The sequence below is a fragment of the Callionymus lyra genome, chromosome 7 (assembly GCF_982586985.1).
Source record: "Callionymus lyra chromosome 7, fCalLyr1.hap1.1, whole genome shotgun sequence".
NCBI classification, from domain to species: Eukaryota; Metazoa; Chordata; class Actinopteri; order Syngnathiformes; family Callionymidae; genus Callionymus; species Callionymus lyra.
Window position 1 is genome coordinate 9,142,892 of NC_141824.1, and position 13,630 is coordinate 9,156,521.

Below are 13,630 nucleotides of genomic sequence, written 5' to 3' on the forward strand. Positions count from 1 at the left end.
CATGTCGCAAGGTTAAAAGACATTGTCTAGACGGCCTTGTGCGTCCACAAAGACATTTATCAGAGCGATTAGAGGAGCCATTGATCATGATTATTATTATTATTTATGAAGCACTTACACCGAGAGATTCTCATCATCGCAGAAAGCCGAGGGAAGAAGATTGGACGCCGTCCTCGAGATGGTTTCAGACCCAAATTAGGTATGAGGGGAATTTATTCATACTAGACGGAAGTGAGACTCTGCAAGAAATGTGACTTTCAACGTTCACAAGATCATTCTGCGTTTACCTGAAAATAAAACTGGTCACAACCGCGCACGTGTACTTCTATCTCCAAAGTTTTAAATATTTTATAAATCATTTCTTTCAAATCTCTCTCTAAAAAAAAAAGAGCGGATGGCACAGTTTGATTTATGTTGAATCGTATTTATCAGAGAGTTTCTGAGGCGCCACCAACACAATCACTCCTTTTGAGTTCTCCTGTGAAAGTTGGCTCGTTTGGAAGAGCCGTGCTCCATTGATCTTCCAGCCGTGGCCTTTGCAAAGGTCACTTTTGTTGATTCTGAAGGATAAATGAGTTGGAGAGTGAATAAAAGGAGCAGGAACTGAAAAAGAAAAAAAAAACCCTGTCGGAAGCACAGAGATAAATGTCATTTCAAGTGCTCTGATTAAGATCAGAAATGAGGTTGAAAGTCGTTTTTCTTCTGTCACTCAATTCAAATGAACCAGAAACGTTGATTATTCACTTTTTGCAGCTTGTTTAAAGGGCTAGGACTGTGTGAGCACTGCCCTCTGGTGGCCGCTTTCTGAAAGGAGATTTTATTTTTATTATTTATTTTTTAAGAAATGTAATCATCACGTTAGGCAGTGGCCCCAGACCTTTTCAAACTCAGGGCCCACTTTTATGTCTCAAAATCGACCCCATAAATGCGAAGGAAATTGAATGTGTTCTCAGAGCCCTTTTTTTATTGAAGATTGAACATGAAGGACTGAAATATGTATAATATAAGAAAACATAAGGGAAAACAATATAATGAAAAAAATATTTTAAAATGTTTAATATCCTTTTAAAGTTAACGAGTTCTAACATTTAAAACATAATTATGTGTATTTTTTTTTATAATTACACCCACCCTCCCACAAAAAAATATATATATATTTTTGGATTTTGGATTATTATTTTGGATTTTGTGGCCCAATTGCAATACCTTCGCAGCCCACCAGGGGTTGCGAACTCACAGGTTGGGAATGACTGCCGTAAGGTTTTCTCGATTCAGTAAAATAAAAAGAATTAAAATTGTGAATAAAACAACTGTAGATATGACGATACATACCTGCTTATTTGAATTCTCCTCTGTCAATAAACATCTATTTTTTTTGGTACATTTTTAACCACTTCATGAAGCAGTGTCTATATTTTTTTTAGCTCAGTAGGGGGCGCCCTCAGTTAAAACAATGTCAACTCTTAATAGAAAAACTGTTTAAGTAGCGATGGTTTGATGAGGCCTCACGACAGGACTGTATCACAATACAGTGAGTTCATTTTAAAGGCCACTAGATGGCACTAGAAGTTTCAAAAACGACGCAAGATTTAGTTGAATTAATAGAAAGCGAGGATTAACAAGCAGAGAGTGACATCTGGTGGCCTTCAAAAAATAAAAACTGTATCATGATACAGTGTCGTTACTTCACAGCTGTTTCATGAAGCCTCATCGACTCACAACTAAGCAGTACATATGTGTGAATGGCTGTCAAAGCGCTTTGTGACCCTGGTCTAGAAAGGCGCTATACAAATAGAGATTATTATTATTATTATTATTATTATTATTATTCTAGAGCAAAGAGCGCCATCTAGTGGGCTTTTAATGTAGCGTTTCATGACCCTTCGATGGATCAGAAAAACACGACGACACAATCGTCGACGCCTGAATAATCACACGAAGCCAAATGTATTAACAAGATTTATTCACTACAAGTTCCAGTGTTATTTTTGTTCATCTCTTACTGAACCAGATGTATTTCTTTACATATTTACACGTTGGTTTGGTCGTTATTTATCTATGTACAAACTCAAATACCACCTCGGAAACGTGAAGATGTGGGTAAAAATGAATGATTTTTTTCAAATAAAACTTTGACCCCTTTTCCAGCATTTTACTTTGAAACATACTTTTTTTTTTAAGAAGCTTTTCCCCGAAAAGGAAGAAGACATGATCCTGAGAACCTGGACAGTCGGGACAAGAGACACTGATCTACGAGAGTTAAAAATACTGTTGAAACGAGCCATAAATACAGATGTATGGACCATGGTTTGATTGGCGGGTGCGTTCGTCAGATCGATCGCTTCCTGAAACATGCGTTAATAGTCACGTGATCATCAAACGTGTTGGTGAGACGAAGACAAAACCTTGTTATTGCTTATTAGAGTAAAATAAAAAAGTACAAACTAGTTTGATTATCAGTTTCTATTTGATGAGAGTCTTTCTAAGGTTACATCGAGAAGTTCCAGCTGCAAATATGGCGAAAAACATAAAAATCGATATATTGCTGCCACACGTGGTCGATGTTTCATCTGGAAAATGATATTTAAAAAAATAAAAATAATTTGAGTGTTGATTGATCAGCTGTGAAATAAAATGAAATGAAAATAAAAAAACATGGACCTCAACCGTGATGTGTTGATGAAGCTTCATGAAACAGTGTCATGTTGTTCAGAGGTCAGTAGGTGGCGCCAACAGTTTAAAAAAGATGTTTGATTAGAGCAGTTGTTGAAAAACAATGGGAAATAGTGCAGAGACCGCCATCTAGTGGACAATCATGACACTGCTTCATGAAGCTTCATCAGTGCATCACTAACCCCTAATAACTATTAGGTAAAATTAAAAAATATTGATTTTAAGAATTATTTCTGGGAGACATTAATGTTATATAAAAAAAAATGTACTGCCTAAAAAGAAATAAAATAACATACATGCATGTAAACATTTATGGACCCGAATGCTGCCTTTTTTTTTAATAAGATCATAATAAGATTTAACATTGAATAAATAAAGGTTTATCTCAAGAACTACCTTGTTTTACGTCTTCCGTAGTAAATAGAACATGATTTTTTTTTGATAATACTACGAAGTTATTTCTTAGGAAAATGAGAAACACAATAAATGTTCTGTAAAAGATGACAAATGGATTAAATATCTACTCGTTAAGACAGAAACGTTAAGACAGAATATATTTTCAATGGTGTGGCAGCAATATTCAAATTAAATTAAAAATAAAGCAGGATTTACAGAATCACAGAAGGGAGAAAAAAAAACATATTTCCATACAGTGCATCAAAACAAAAAATATTTCAGTATCAAATATTGCTTCACATAATATTAAAATTAAAAATGTTGGACTTTCTTCATGTGTATTTTTTATATATAAATATAAGTAAGAAGTTGCTGTTATTTCCCCCCCAAAAAAAATAGAAGTTGGCGTCAAGATGAAAACACAAGACAATAAAATCCCTTCAATAAAACCAATAAAGCTATTTGTCGGTTAAAAAGAATGAAATTTTAAGACACGTTACCTCCAAAAAAAAGAATCCAGACAAAAGCGTATTTGTGGTTCCGATCCATTCTACTGTCGTAGACACAACATGTACAGTAGAAAAACCCGTCGAAACGAAGGTGAAGCTTTCCGTCTTTTTGCTATTTTTCGACACCAATCCGACGCCGTACATTTTCCCCATGTTTCGCTCGCGCCGGATAAGACTCTCGTAAAGATTTGATATAAAGCTGCGCTAAAAATAAAAGGTGAATCCACTGAAAAGGAAAACTCTATTGCACCGAGTGAAGCCGCTCCTTCGTATATATTCTCTTCTAAGGCCATTTCAAGTACTTTCATCGTTGAGTCGCTCCAACATTCATCGTTCTTCTCGCCCTCCATCATCATCATCGTGACCCGATGCTGTTTTTTTTAACCAAACATCCGCTCGGTCGACACGTGCAGCGACACCACAATTAATTCCATTTTTTTTGTTCTTTTTTTTCTTTTTTTAAACGTACAAAAGTCTTCGGTAAAATCCCCCCGAAAATCCATCCGATCGGGAAGCGAGTGAAGAAAAAAAATTGGCATTTTGACGAACTCTGCACAGGTTTGAGAGACGAAGGTGGCGACGAACAGAAAAAAAAAGACACGCTTGTTAAAAAAACGGCTTTTTTTTTCAGCCCCCGGAAAAAAATTCAACTCAAAAAATAAAAAGAAAAGCCTCGAAACCTCAGACCAGCGACCCGGCTCTGTTCTGGGCCGGCACCATGACGGGCACGGCGCCCATGCGCTCCAGCGTGGCCTGGCTGACGGCGTAGGAGTGCGTGTGCTGCCCGTGCGCCGACGTCACCGGCGGCTTCAGGCCCGCCGAGCCGTTGCTGCGCGCCATGGCGGGCGGCGACGGCGCCGAGTTCGTGGTCACCACCAGAGTCTTGGGCGGCGGGAGCGTGTGGGCGCCGTTGGCGAACGACGGCGCCGTGGGCGTGGCCTGTGCGTGGCGGGAGAGCGGGACCGAGCCCGGCGCGGTGACCACGGCGTGTCCTGTGTGACCCGCGTGTCCTGTGTGACCCCCGTGACCCGCGTGACCCGCGTGACCCCCGTGACCCCCGTGACCCCCGTGGGTTGGGTTGGGGGCGGGTCCGTGGGTCCCGGGGTTGGCGGCGGAGAAGGTCTGCCGCGTGTCTCCGTTGTAGCGCGTGTAGGAGTTCGTGTCGTAGTTGGGTTTGGGGTTGTGCCAGTAGCGACTGTTGTAGGTGTTGGTCGACGTCAGCGTGTCGTTCTCTGATGACGACGCGTCGGCGTGGAAGGCCTTCACTGAGGAGGACCTCTTGGGAGGAAGATCGTCCTCTCTGTGGAGCACAAGGTCGTTTACTATAGAAATATAGACATTTGAATTAGATCAGAGGGACCCGGAGGCCTGAAAACAAATGTGCTTTTGGTTTCCCTTGTGTTGTCTCTGGGTCAAGATGACCCAAAGGCCCAAAAACCAATGTGTTTGTGGTATCCCTTGTGTTGTCTCTGGGTCAAGATGACCCAAAGGCCCAAAAACCAATGTGTTTATGGTATCCCTTGTGTTGTCTCTGGGTCAAGATGACCCAAAGGCTTGAAAACAAATGTGTTTTTGGTTTCCCTTGTGTTGTCTCTGGGTCAAGGTGATCCAAGAACTAATGTGTTTTTGGTATCCCTTGTGTTGTCTCTGGGTCAAGGTGATCCAAGAACTAATGTGTTTTTGGTATCCCTTGTGTTGTCTCTGGGTCAAGATGACCCAAAGGCCCAAAAACCAATGTGTTTGTGGTATTCCTTGTGTTGTCTCTGGGTCAAGGTGATCCAAGAACTAATGTGTTTTTGGTTTCCCTTGTGTTGTCTCTGGGTCAAGGTGATCCAAGAACTAATGTGTTTTTGGTATCCCTTGTGTTGTCTCTGGGTCAAGGTGATCCAAGAACTAATGTGTTTTTGGTATCCCTTGTGTTGTCTCTGGGTCAAGGTGATCCAAGAACTAATGTGTTTTTGGTATCCCCTGTGTTGTCTCTGGGTCAAGGTGATCCAAGAACTAATGTGTTTTTGGTATCCCTTGTGTTGTCTCTGGGTCAAGGTGATCCAAGAACTAATGTGTTTGGGGTATCCCTTTTGTTGTTTCTGGGTCAAGGTTAAACAGAGGCCCGAAAACAAAAGAGTTTTTGATATCCTTTGTGTTGTCTCTGGTCACGGTGACCCGAAAACAAATGTGTTTTTGGTATCCCTTGTGTTGTCTCTGGTCACGGTGACCCGAAAACAAATGTGCTTGTGGTATCACTTGTGTTGTCTCTGGGTCAAGGTGAACGACCTCCCTGGCCTCCATAAATACATATGCAGTGGTGGAGGTCGTTCCCACACCAGGGATACCACAAACACATTTGTTGTAGGAATGTAGGAATATCGATGGAGGGAATAAAGACCTGATCTCGTTGGGAATCTCCTCCTCGTCGTATCGGTTCTTGTTCTTCCAGTAGAAGAGAGAAACCACGACCAGCAGCGAGCAGATGATGACGGCCAGGACGCCGGTGGCGATGGTTCCTGCGATCAGACCCACACTCTGGGGCTGGGCTGTGATGGACATGTTGGAGAAAAGAACGTTAATATTCATTTTAAGTACGACTAGAACACAAAGAAGTCTTTGTACGGTATAGGTTTATATGATTATTATATCTGAGGTGGACTCACGTGGCACCACCTGAAGGTTGAGCAGACACGTGCTCTTGCCTATAGCGTTGCTGGACGTGCATTGGTAAAGACCTGAAGTGCTGGTGCTGATGTTCCTCAGCGTCACAGTTCCCTGCATCTGGTCTGGAGGAAACAAAATGAACAAACACACACTCTTACAAATGACCAATGAATTAAATGATCAACATCTTTCATTTAACTCCAGCAGCTCAATTTTAAGTCGCAACACGTTTAGTCACCACTAGGTGGCGACAGAGAGCTTTGAATGACATTTGACGAACCACAGAAGCAGCAAAAATAACTTTTTAAAATCGAGGATTAGGTAAATTAAATGTTGACAATAAACATATCATAGCTTGAAACATTTTTTGGTGAGTTTTTCCATTTCAATCAAACGCAAACAGCAGAGTTTATGTTTCCTCTTCAGCAAGGGTTGGCAATTAAATAAATACATTCTAACATTATATAAAAATAAATTAAACTATTATAAATCAATCAAAGATTTTATTTAAAAAAATGTAAAAAAAAGAAAAAATATGTCTTTAAAGCGTTTAATTTTATAACTAAGCTAAATGTTCTGAAATTTTTATTTTATTATTTAAAATAAATCATTTAAAATAAAAAAAGTCATGTTTTTAAAATAATATAATTTATTTTAATTTACTTTCAAATTATTTTGAGGAACAAAATAAATAAAAAAATAATAAGGAAAAATTCCCCAAAACAAATAACATGTTATGGTTCTGTTATATGTTGAAATAAGTCATTAAAGAAATAAAAATAAAAATAGAATTTACTTCACTATAAGTCACATTTATACATGATTATACATTGACTTCATGACGACCTCACTTTATATCTGTTCTTAAGACTTATAACAATCTAAATTCAACCTAAATTGCACAAAATTACTTTTTTACATTTTTAAATAAATCTAAAACTTCCTGTTTTCTATTTTTGTGTGTTTGCGGTTCATTGAGAGGTTTGTGTGATGGACTTGTTTTCATACAAAAACATCTGACCAGTGATGAAATATTCATGTTGTTGAAAATGGGTAGAGAGCTGGAAAAAAAAGAGAGGAGAGTCCACGTCACTTTTGTGTCTGATGCTGAAAACCTTTTTTTTTCTTGTGGTTCTGGAAGATCCCAGAGCAGCCGGACGACGCTGCTGGTCCAGATTGAAGAATTAAAAATAGATCATTTTTAATGAAGTACGAACTGAAGTATTCAGCATGAGAGGTGGAAGATAAAAAAAAAAAACACTCATCTCACACATCATCACCTCTCGGCGGGATCAGAGAAGGGGAACCTTTCGGACGGGTCTGGGCCCGGCAACACAACAGTGGGGGGGGGTGTCGGGGGTCGTGGTCTATTCGTGTGACATTTACCGGCGAAGGTGGGGCAAAAAGGAACTCCGACGGCCAGCTTGTGATTTGTACCTTGCATGGCGTTGTGCGGCAGCCGGGGCAGAGCGTCCAGCTTCTCCCAGGAGTAGGACGGCGTGGGAATGCCCTCGTCCGAGTTGCAGAGCAGCATGATGTCACTTCCCACGTCCAGAGTGCCCTGGATGCGACACGTCGGCACCGACGGCGGCACTGGCAGGTGGAGAGAGGAGGTGGTGTCAAACACGGCGTCTCGTTTTTACCGCTTTTTTCACAAGCAGGATATTTCGGTGGCGTCTGACTGTGACGTGTTGGCGAAGCTTCATGAAGCAGTGTCGTTTAGAGGGCAGTAGGTGGCGCCATCAGTTTATGAATGTAAGTAAGTAAGTAAGTACAGGGTCACAAAGCGCTTAAACAATCAAAACAATATTCAATAAAGAATATACTTTAAAGGTCAAGATAAAACTGATAACTCAACAGGAGTTCCAGAAAATCAAGGATGTGATGTTTCATTAGAACAGGTGTTCAAAACAAAGGAAAATAGTGCAGAGACGCCATCTAGTGGACTCTGAAGATAATGACACTGTTAAGCTTCATCACTAGTTTGAGGTCCTCATAGTAAAACAATGAGAACAATTATATTTTTCACTTAGTTTAACTATGACTCCTTTAAGAAACATCTTAAGACGTTTCTATTTGTTCAGGCTTTTCCTTGATTTTCTGGAACTCCTGTGTTGTTCTCAGTATTATCTTGATCTTTAAAGTATGTACTTTTTTGAGTATTGTTTTGATTGTTTAAGCGCTTTGTTACCCTGGTCTGGAAAAGCGCTATATAAATAAATATTACTTACTTACTTACTTACTATGTATTTTTCCACATGTTGAAAACATATTTTTGATTTATAAAACTGTTGATTTACATTTGAAATTTAATTTAATATGTAAACAAAACTCAAATTGCACTGGATATTTTTGATTTTTACTTCTTGTTACTCTGGTTTCTTAAATAAAATATATATAAAATATGAACTTTTAATAAAATAATAAAGTAATAAAATAAATAATCTTGATAGTCGCTCTAATTATTTGAGGGAGAGAAGTTATTATTAACCTGAACTTTTGAATCTAGCAGATAAAACGAACAAAAACGTATAGATTAAAATAACAAAAAAACAAACAATAACATACTCATTTATACAAAGGTATATAAATCCCTTTTTTTATATACTAGATAGACTTTTTTCTTAAACATTATCTTTATATTTACTCAATTTTCAAAGGGACAAAAACTGGTTTGTTTTCCTTTAATATTAAGGACCTTGTTTTTTCTTCTTCTTCATTCTTTTTGCTTGACGGCGACTCATGATGTTAACAGCATAAATTGTGGCCCCTGAGGACATTTAATGGTCCACGTCTGACTTAATTAAATTTCATCAGGGGCCACAATAAATACCGTGATAGACGCAAAATATGATGGAAAAGGAAAGGAAAAAAAAGGAAAAAATAACACAAAATTAATCTATTTTTATAGACCTATTATAAACCTATTATGAAAATCAAAAGATGATTTATGTTACTTTGAAGGGCAATAAATATTCAACCAAATGAAAAAGTTAAAAAGTTCACCACAAATAACTTGTATATAGAGTTACACAAAAAAAATACAAAATAAGATGGTTGGCTATTAATGTCCACTAAATTAAAAATAAACCACAAAAAACACTTAACAAAGAACTTGTATTTGTAGTTATTACACCCAAGAATACAAACCATAATCGTCGTCCATCACTGTCAGACGCGTCAGTTCTGCTCTGACATCGTCAGGGCAACGATCTCACCTCGTGTCGAAGCCGTCGAAGGTTAAAGGTCAAACCAGAGCAGACTTACCGAGCACAGTGAGGCCGATGACGCCGATGTTGCGCCCCCCTCTGTCGGGGAAGTTGTTGACCAGGCATTGGTACGTTCCGGTGTCCGACAGCTGCGTGTTGTTGATGAAGATGGAGGCACTTGTGCTCGGCATGGTCGCCACGAAGCCCACGCGGCCGTTGAGGTGGTTGGCGAGGCTGAAGACCTGCCCGCCCTGGTAGATGATCACCTTGGAGCGAAGACGGAAACAAGAGAATTAGGATCTAAACTAATATTTTTGATTTACTGTATTTAAGAAATGTGACTTTGGACATTTTAATTTAGTCTTGTTGCTTTTATCTAAGCATTGAATTTCTTTAAAATAATTGAATGTAATACTTTGTATATTGGAATAGATAGAACTTTACTGATTCCTCAGGAGGTCTCCTTTGGGAAATTGTTTAAATTATCATTAATTATTTTAAAAAAACGATTATTATAATAATTTTCAATTTAATTTACATATTTTAAAAATGACCTTTTTTTTCCCCCATACAGTTAAATAATTTAATTCCAATTGTTCAAAATTAACATTCTAAATTCTATATATTTTTATTTGTAGCCTTAAATTCAATATGAAAATGTTGCTATACTTGTGCAGCCAGACATAACCAAAAGATTACTGAGCTACGGTCAATCATTTAATTAATTAATTAAATTAATTAATTAATTTAATTAATTAGATTCTAATTAAACCTTTTAATATATAAATTATTTAATTCAATGCTTAAAAAAACTAACATTTTCCCCCAAAAAATTCGAACTTTCGACCTTTGAAATGTGAAATTCCACCATATTCAGGCGGTTGTTGTTTGAGTTTTGTTGTTTCTGAGGCAACAACGAAGAACTGAAACATCAAACGAATCATTTAAAAAAACAAAAGATACAAGGATTAAAAAAATCTAGTCCCTCGAGGGTTAAAACGATCAAGTTGAGTCGGCGTTTTAAGCCGAGACGGGACTTCCTGTGTCAATTATAGAACGTTCAATGAAGCAGAAATGCAGTCGCCCTTCGACCTGGGCTGTGCGTGACATTTTGGCCTTTTGTGTGATTGAGTTTGTCGCCTCGACTGAAGTCAATATACGTTACATTGATTCATTTATTTAGTCCTAATGAACAGATGCCAAACAAAGTAGTTGTGTGTAAACAAAGCCATCACAACACACACACTTGATTCGCAGATTATCTGACTAGAATTAACAATGTCAATATAGCATTAACTATAGTTACTTTAGTATTGAATTTTATTTTGTTCTTTAACAATCATTACAAGTTGACATTTGAAAGTTTTAGGGAGTTTTCTTTCCTTTTTTAATATGATTTATTTTTTTCTGATGATTTAAAATGATTAAATCTACAAACTCTGCCTCAGAATAATATCAACAAAACATACATTTTGTTGGTTAATTTATTATTTTTAGAGTAATTACTTCATTCTATTACTTTAATTGATGATATATTAACGATTTAGAATCAGAATCATGTTTATTGACAGTAGTTTGATAACGAAACAGGACTTTTGTGGTGAAGTCCTCAACACATGTTTTTAAATATATATTTTAGTTTATATATAGATATTTGTAATTAAATAATAATAGTTTTGTGTTATATCTTGCTTTTTTTTTTATTCTTAGTTTTATGTTTGATTTTATAATTTTAACATGTTTATTACCAGTAGTTTGAAAATAACTGATAAAGTCCTTAACAAAATATTTTAACATTTTTAGAGTGAAAAAATTTAAAAATAATAAAACATTTAAATTTTAAATCTAGCTTTTAAACAAATTACTGGGTTTATGTAAGTAAAAAACTAAACATGTTCTCTTTTGAAAGTTGTATTTGGAGTTCATAAAATAATTATAGTAAAATTCTAAATCCAACTTTTTAACATTGTTAGTTTTAGGGTTTCTATTTTTTTTTCATTTGAGTATTTTTAATTTATTTTTATTAATTATATTGATGATAAATTAAGAAAAAAATAATAAATAATAATAAATAAATCAGAATTATGTTTATTGCCAGCAGTGGAAAAACCAAACAAGATCATTATTTTTATTATTATTTATATTCAGAGTAAATACAATAATAAATACAAAATGAAGTTAAATATATGTAAAATAACAAGTGCAACTTAATTACAGATAATTTAATAATAATAATAATAATAATAATTTAAGTTTATATTCTAGTAATAGTATGAATTCTTATCTTCTGGAGTCTCTGCGTTCCTTGAAAGCGCTATAGAAAAATCATGTATTAATATTATTCTTATATTTATTATTATTAATACAGTTTCATCGTCACATTAAAGCTTTTTTTCGTTTAATTCAATTGCCCGCCTCTGCACTAGAGGGAGACCGAGCTCCAGTAATATAACAAATCTCTGAACAGAAAGTTCGTATTTAGGCGAAACACTTTGGGATGTTGAGGTAAATCATAAATAAGAGACAAATAAGATGTGAATTAAGGATGTTTTCACTTTAGAGACATATTTTTTAAAGCATTTCAAGATTAATTTGGTCATAAAAATAAAAGTTTTTCCGTTAATAAGCACATTGTCACATGAATATATGGTTGAAAATGAATAAATCCTGATTCAAGAAAAACTCTTTTGCTTTGGAAATACATTATATTCAGAGATTATTCTTCCAATAAACATCGTTGTGTTTTGTTTAAAAGCAGCTTTTTTTAAATGAACTTCTTTTGGAAGTCAAAGCCACATGCAGAACAGTCGTCACCCTCAGCTGGGCCTACACAAAAGATGAAGAGGACACACACACAAACACATGGCATGCAACGACATACACACACACGCACACACACACACACACACACACACTCGGGGTGGCATAAGAGGAGCTATTCACTTAGGTGAAAAAAAAAATAAAAGTCCTCATTGAACAGTTCAAAGAGCCAAGCAGTGAAACAACCAGCTTCTGTGTGCGTGTCTACGTGCGAGTGCGACGCTGGTTGTGCACGAGTGTGTGTGTGTGTGTGTGTGTGTGTGTGTGTGTGTGTGGTGGTGTCCTCCACTGCTGCTTAACGGTTGTAAATTGCGCGGCTGCAATTTCCTGAGTGCAGTCCGCTCGCTTTGTCCTCTTATGTGCAGATGAATAGGCAGCTCCTGAGCTGTGATGAGAGCCTGCAACTGCATCTCCTCTGTGTGTGTGTGTGTGTGAGTGTGTGTGTGTGTGTGTTTCAGTGTCACATCCATTTACTCATGGGAAGTGTATCACTTCTGAGTTATGAGTGTGTGCGATTGTTCCATCCCTTCGGCCGCGACGGGGTGTTAATGTCTGTGTGGTTTGCACTTTAAATCTTGTCCGTCAAACGGTTCCTTCCCTGAACCTCCTGCTCCTCCTGCTCCTCGCGACGCCAATGTGACCCCCTTCACGAGACCACCGACGATCTCGCCGTATAATCTGCATGCTCGGGGAAAATGATCCCGATCGATTGACCTTTTAAGGCAACACGCTGCTTGTGACTGTGCATGAATGAGGGAGGGAATGAGGCCCTAAACCTGACCTCCATTACTCAAGCATTTCACTTCAGCCACACTTGCATTTTTTGTGCATTAATACGCCTCGAAAAAAAAAACAGTATATTGTTAGAAAACAGGAAAGCTTTGACGTCTCCTAGGGACTCTGAGTAGATCCATTTGTAAGAGGTCATTGGGTTTTTTGTGTCAACATGTATTTTAAACGGTTCAGTCACAACAAATCTTATTTCAATGTAAGAATGAAGCTTTTGTTACAAAGGTATTTGGAGAAACAGTTTATTGTCCAGATGTTCCACATAGAATTTCCGCTTAAATTATTATTTTTTTTTTTCCCATAACGTTTTCATAGATGCCATTTTTTAAGTAACTAAGTAAGTAAGAACCTTATTTTCTGCAACAACATAGAGAAAAACCCAGGAGCCCCAAGAAAAGTTCAAATAAAAACTCAATTAAGAAGATCTTAAGATGTTTCTTGAAGGAGTCAGTAGATCATAAAACACAGAGATCGTTCAAAAAGCTTAGGAGCAACAGTCTGGAAGGATTTCTCTCCTCTGGTCCTGAAGCGTGTTCAAGAACCATCAGTAGATTCTGATCCACAGACCTCAGAGCCCGAGCT

General features: G+C 37.2%; 1 protein-coding gene across 2 annotated transcripts in view; it reads right to left on the reverse strand.

Annotated features, from left to right (window-relative positions):
• Window positions 1–2,054: 2,054 nt before the first annotated feature.
• igsf11 (immunoglobulin superfamily member 11) overlaps window positions 2,055–13,630 on the reverse strand; it is a 135,464-nt gene continuing 123,888 nt past the window's right edge. For both annotated transcript variants that reach the window (XM_087796205.1, XM_087796207.1), the window contains 5 exons: window positions 9,498–9,705; window positions 7,668–7,823; window positions 6,230–6,352; window positions 5,965–6,112; window positions 2,055–4,878 (listed from right to left, as the gene is read on the reverse strand). In XM_087796205.1, the coding sequence (XP_087652331.1) occupies window positions 4,260–4,878; window positions 5,965–6,112; window positions 6,230–6,352; window positions 7,668–7,823; window positions 9,498–9,705 (1,254 nt within the window). In that variant the 3' untranslated portion in view covers window positions 2,055–4,259. The remainder of the gene's footprint in view (window positions 4,879–5,964; window positions 6,113–6,229; window positions 6,353–7,667; window positions 7,824–9,497; window positions 9,706–13,630) is intronic.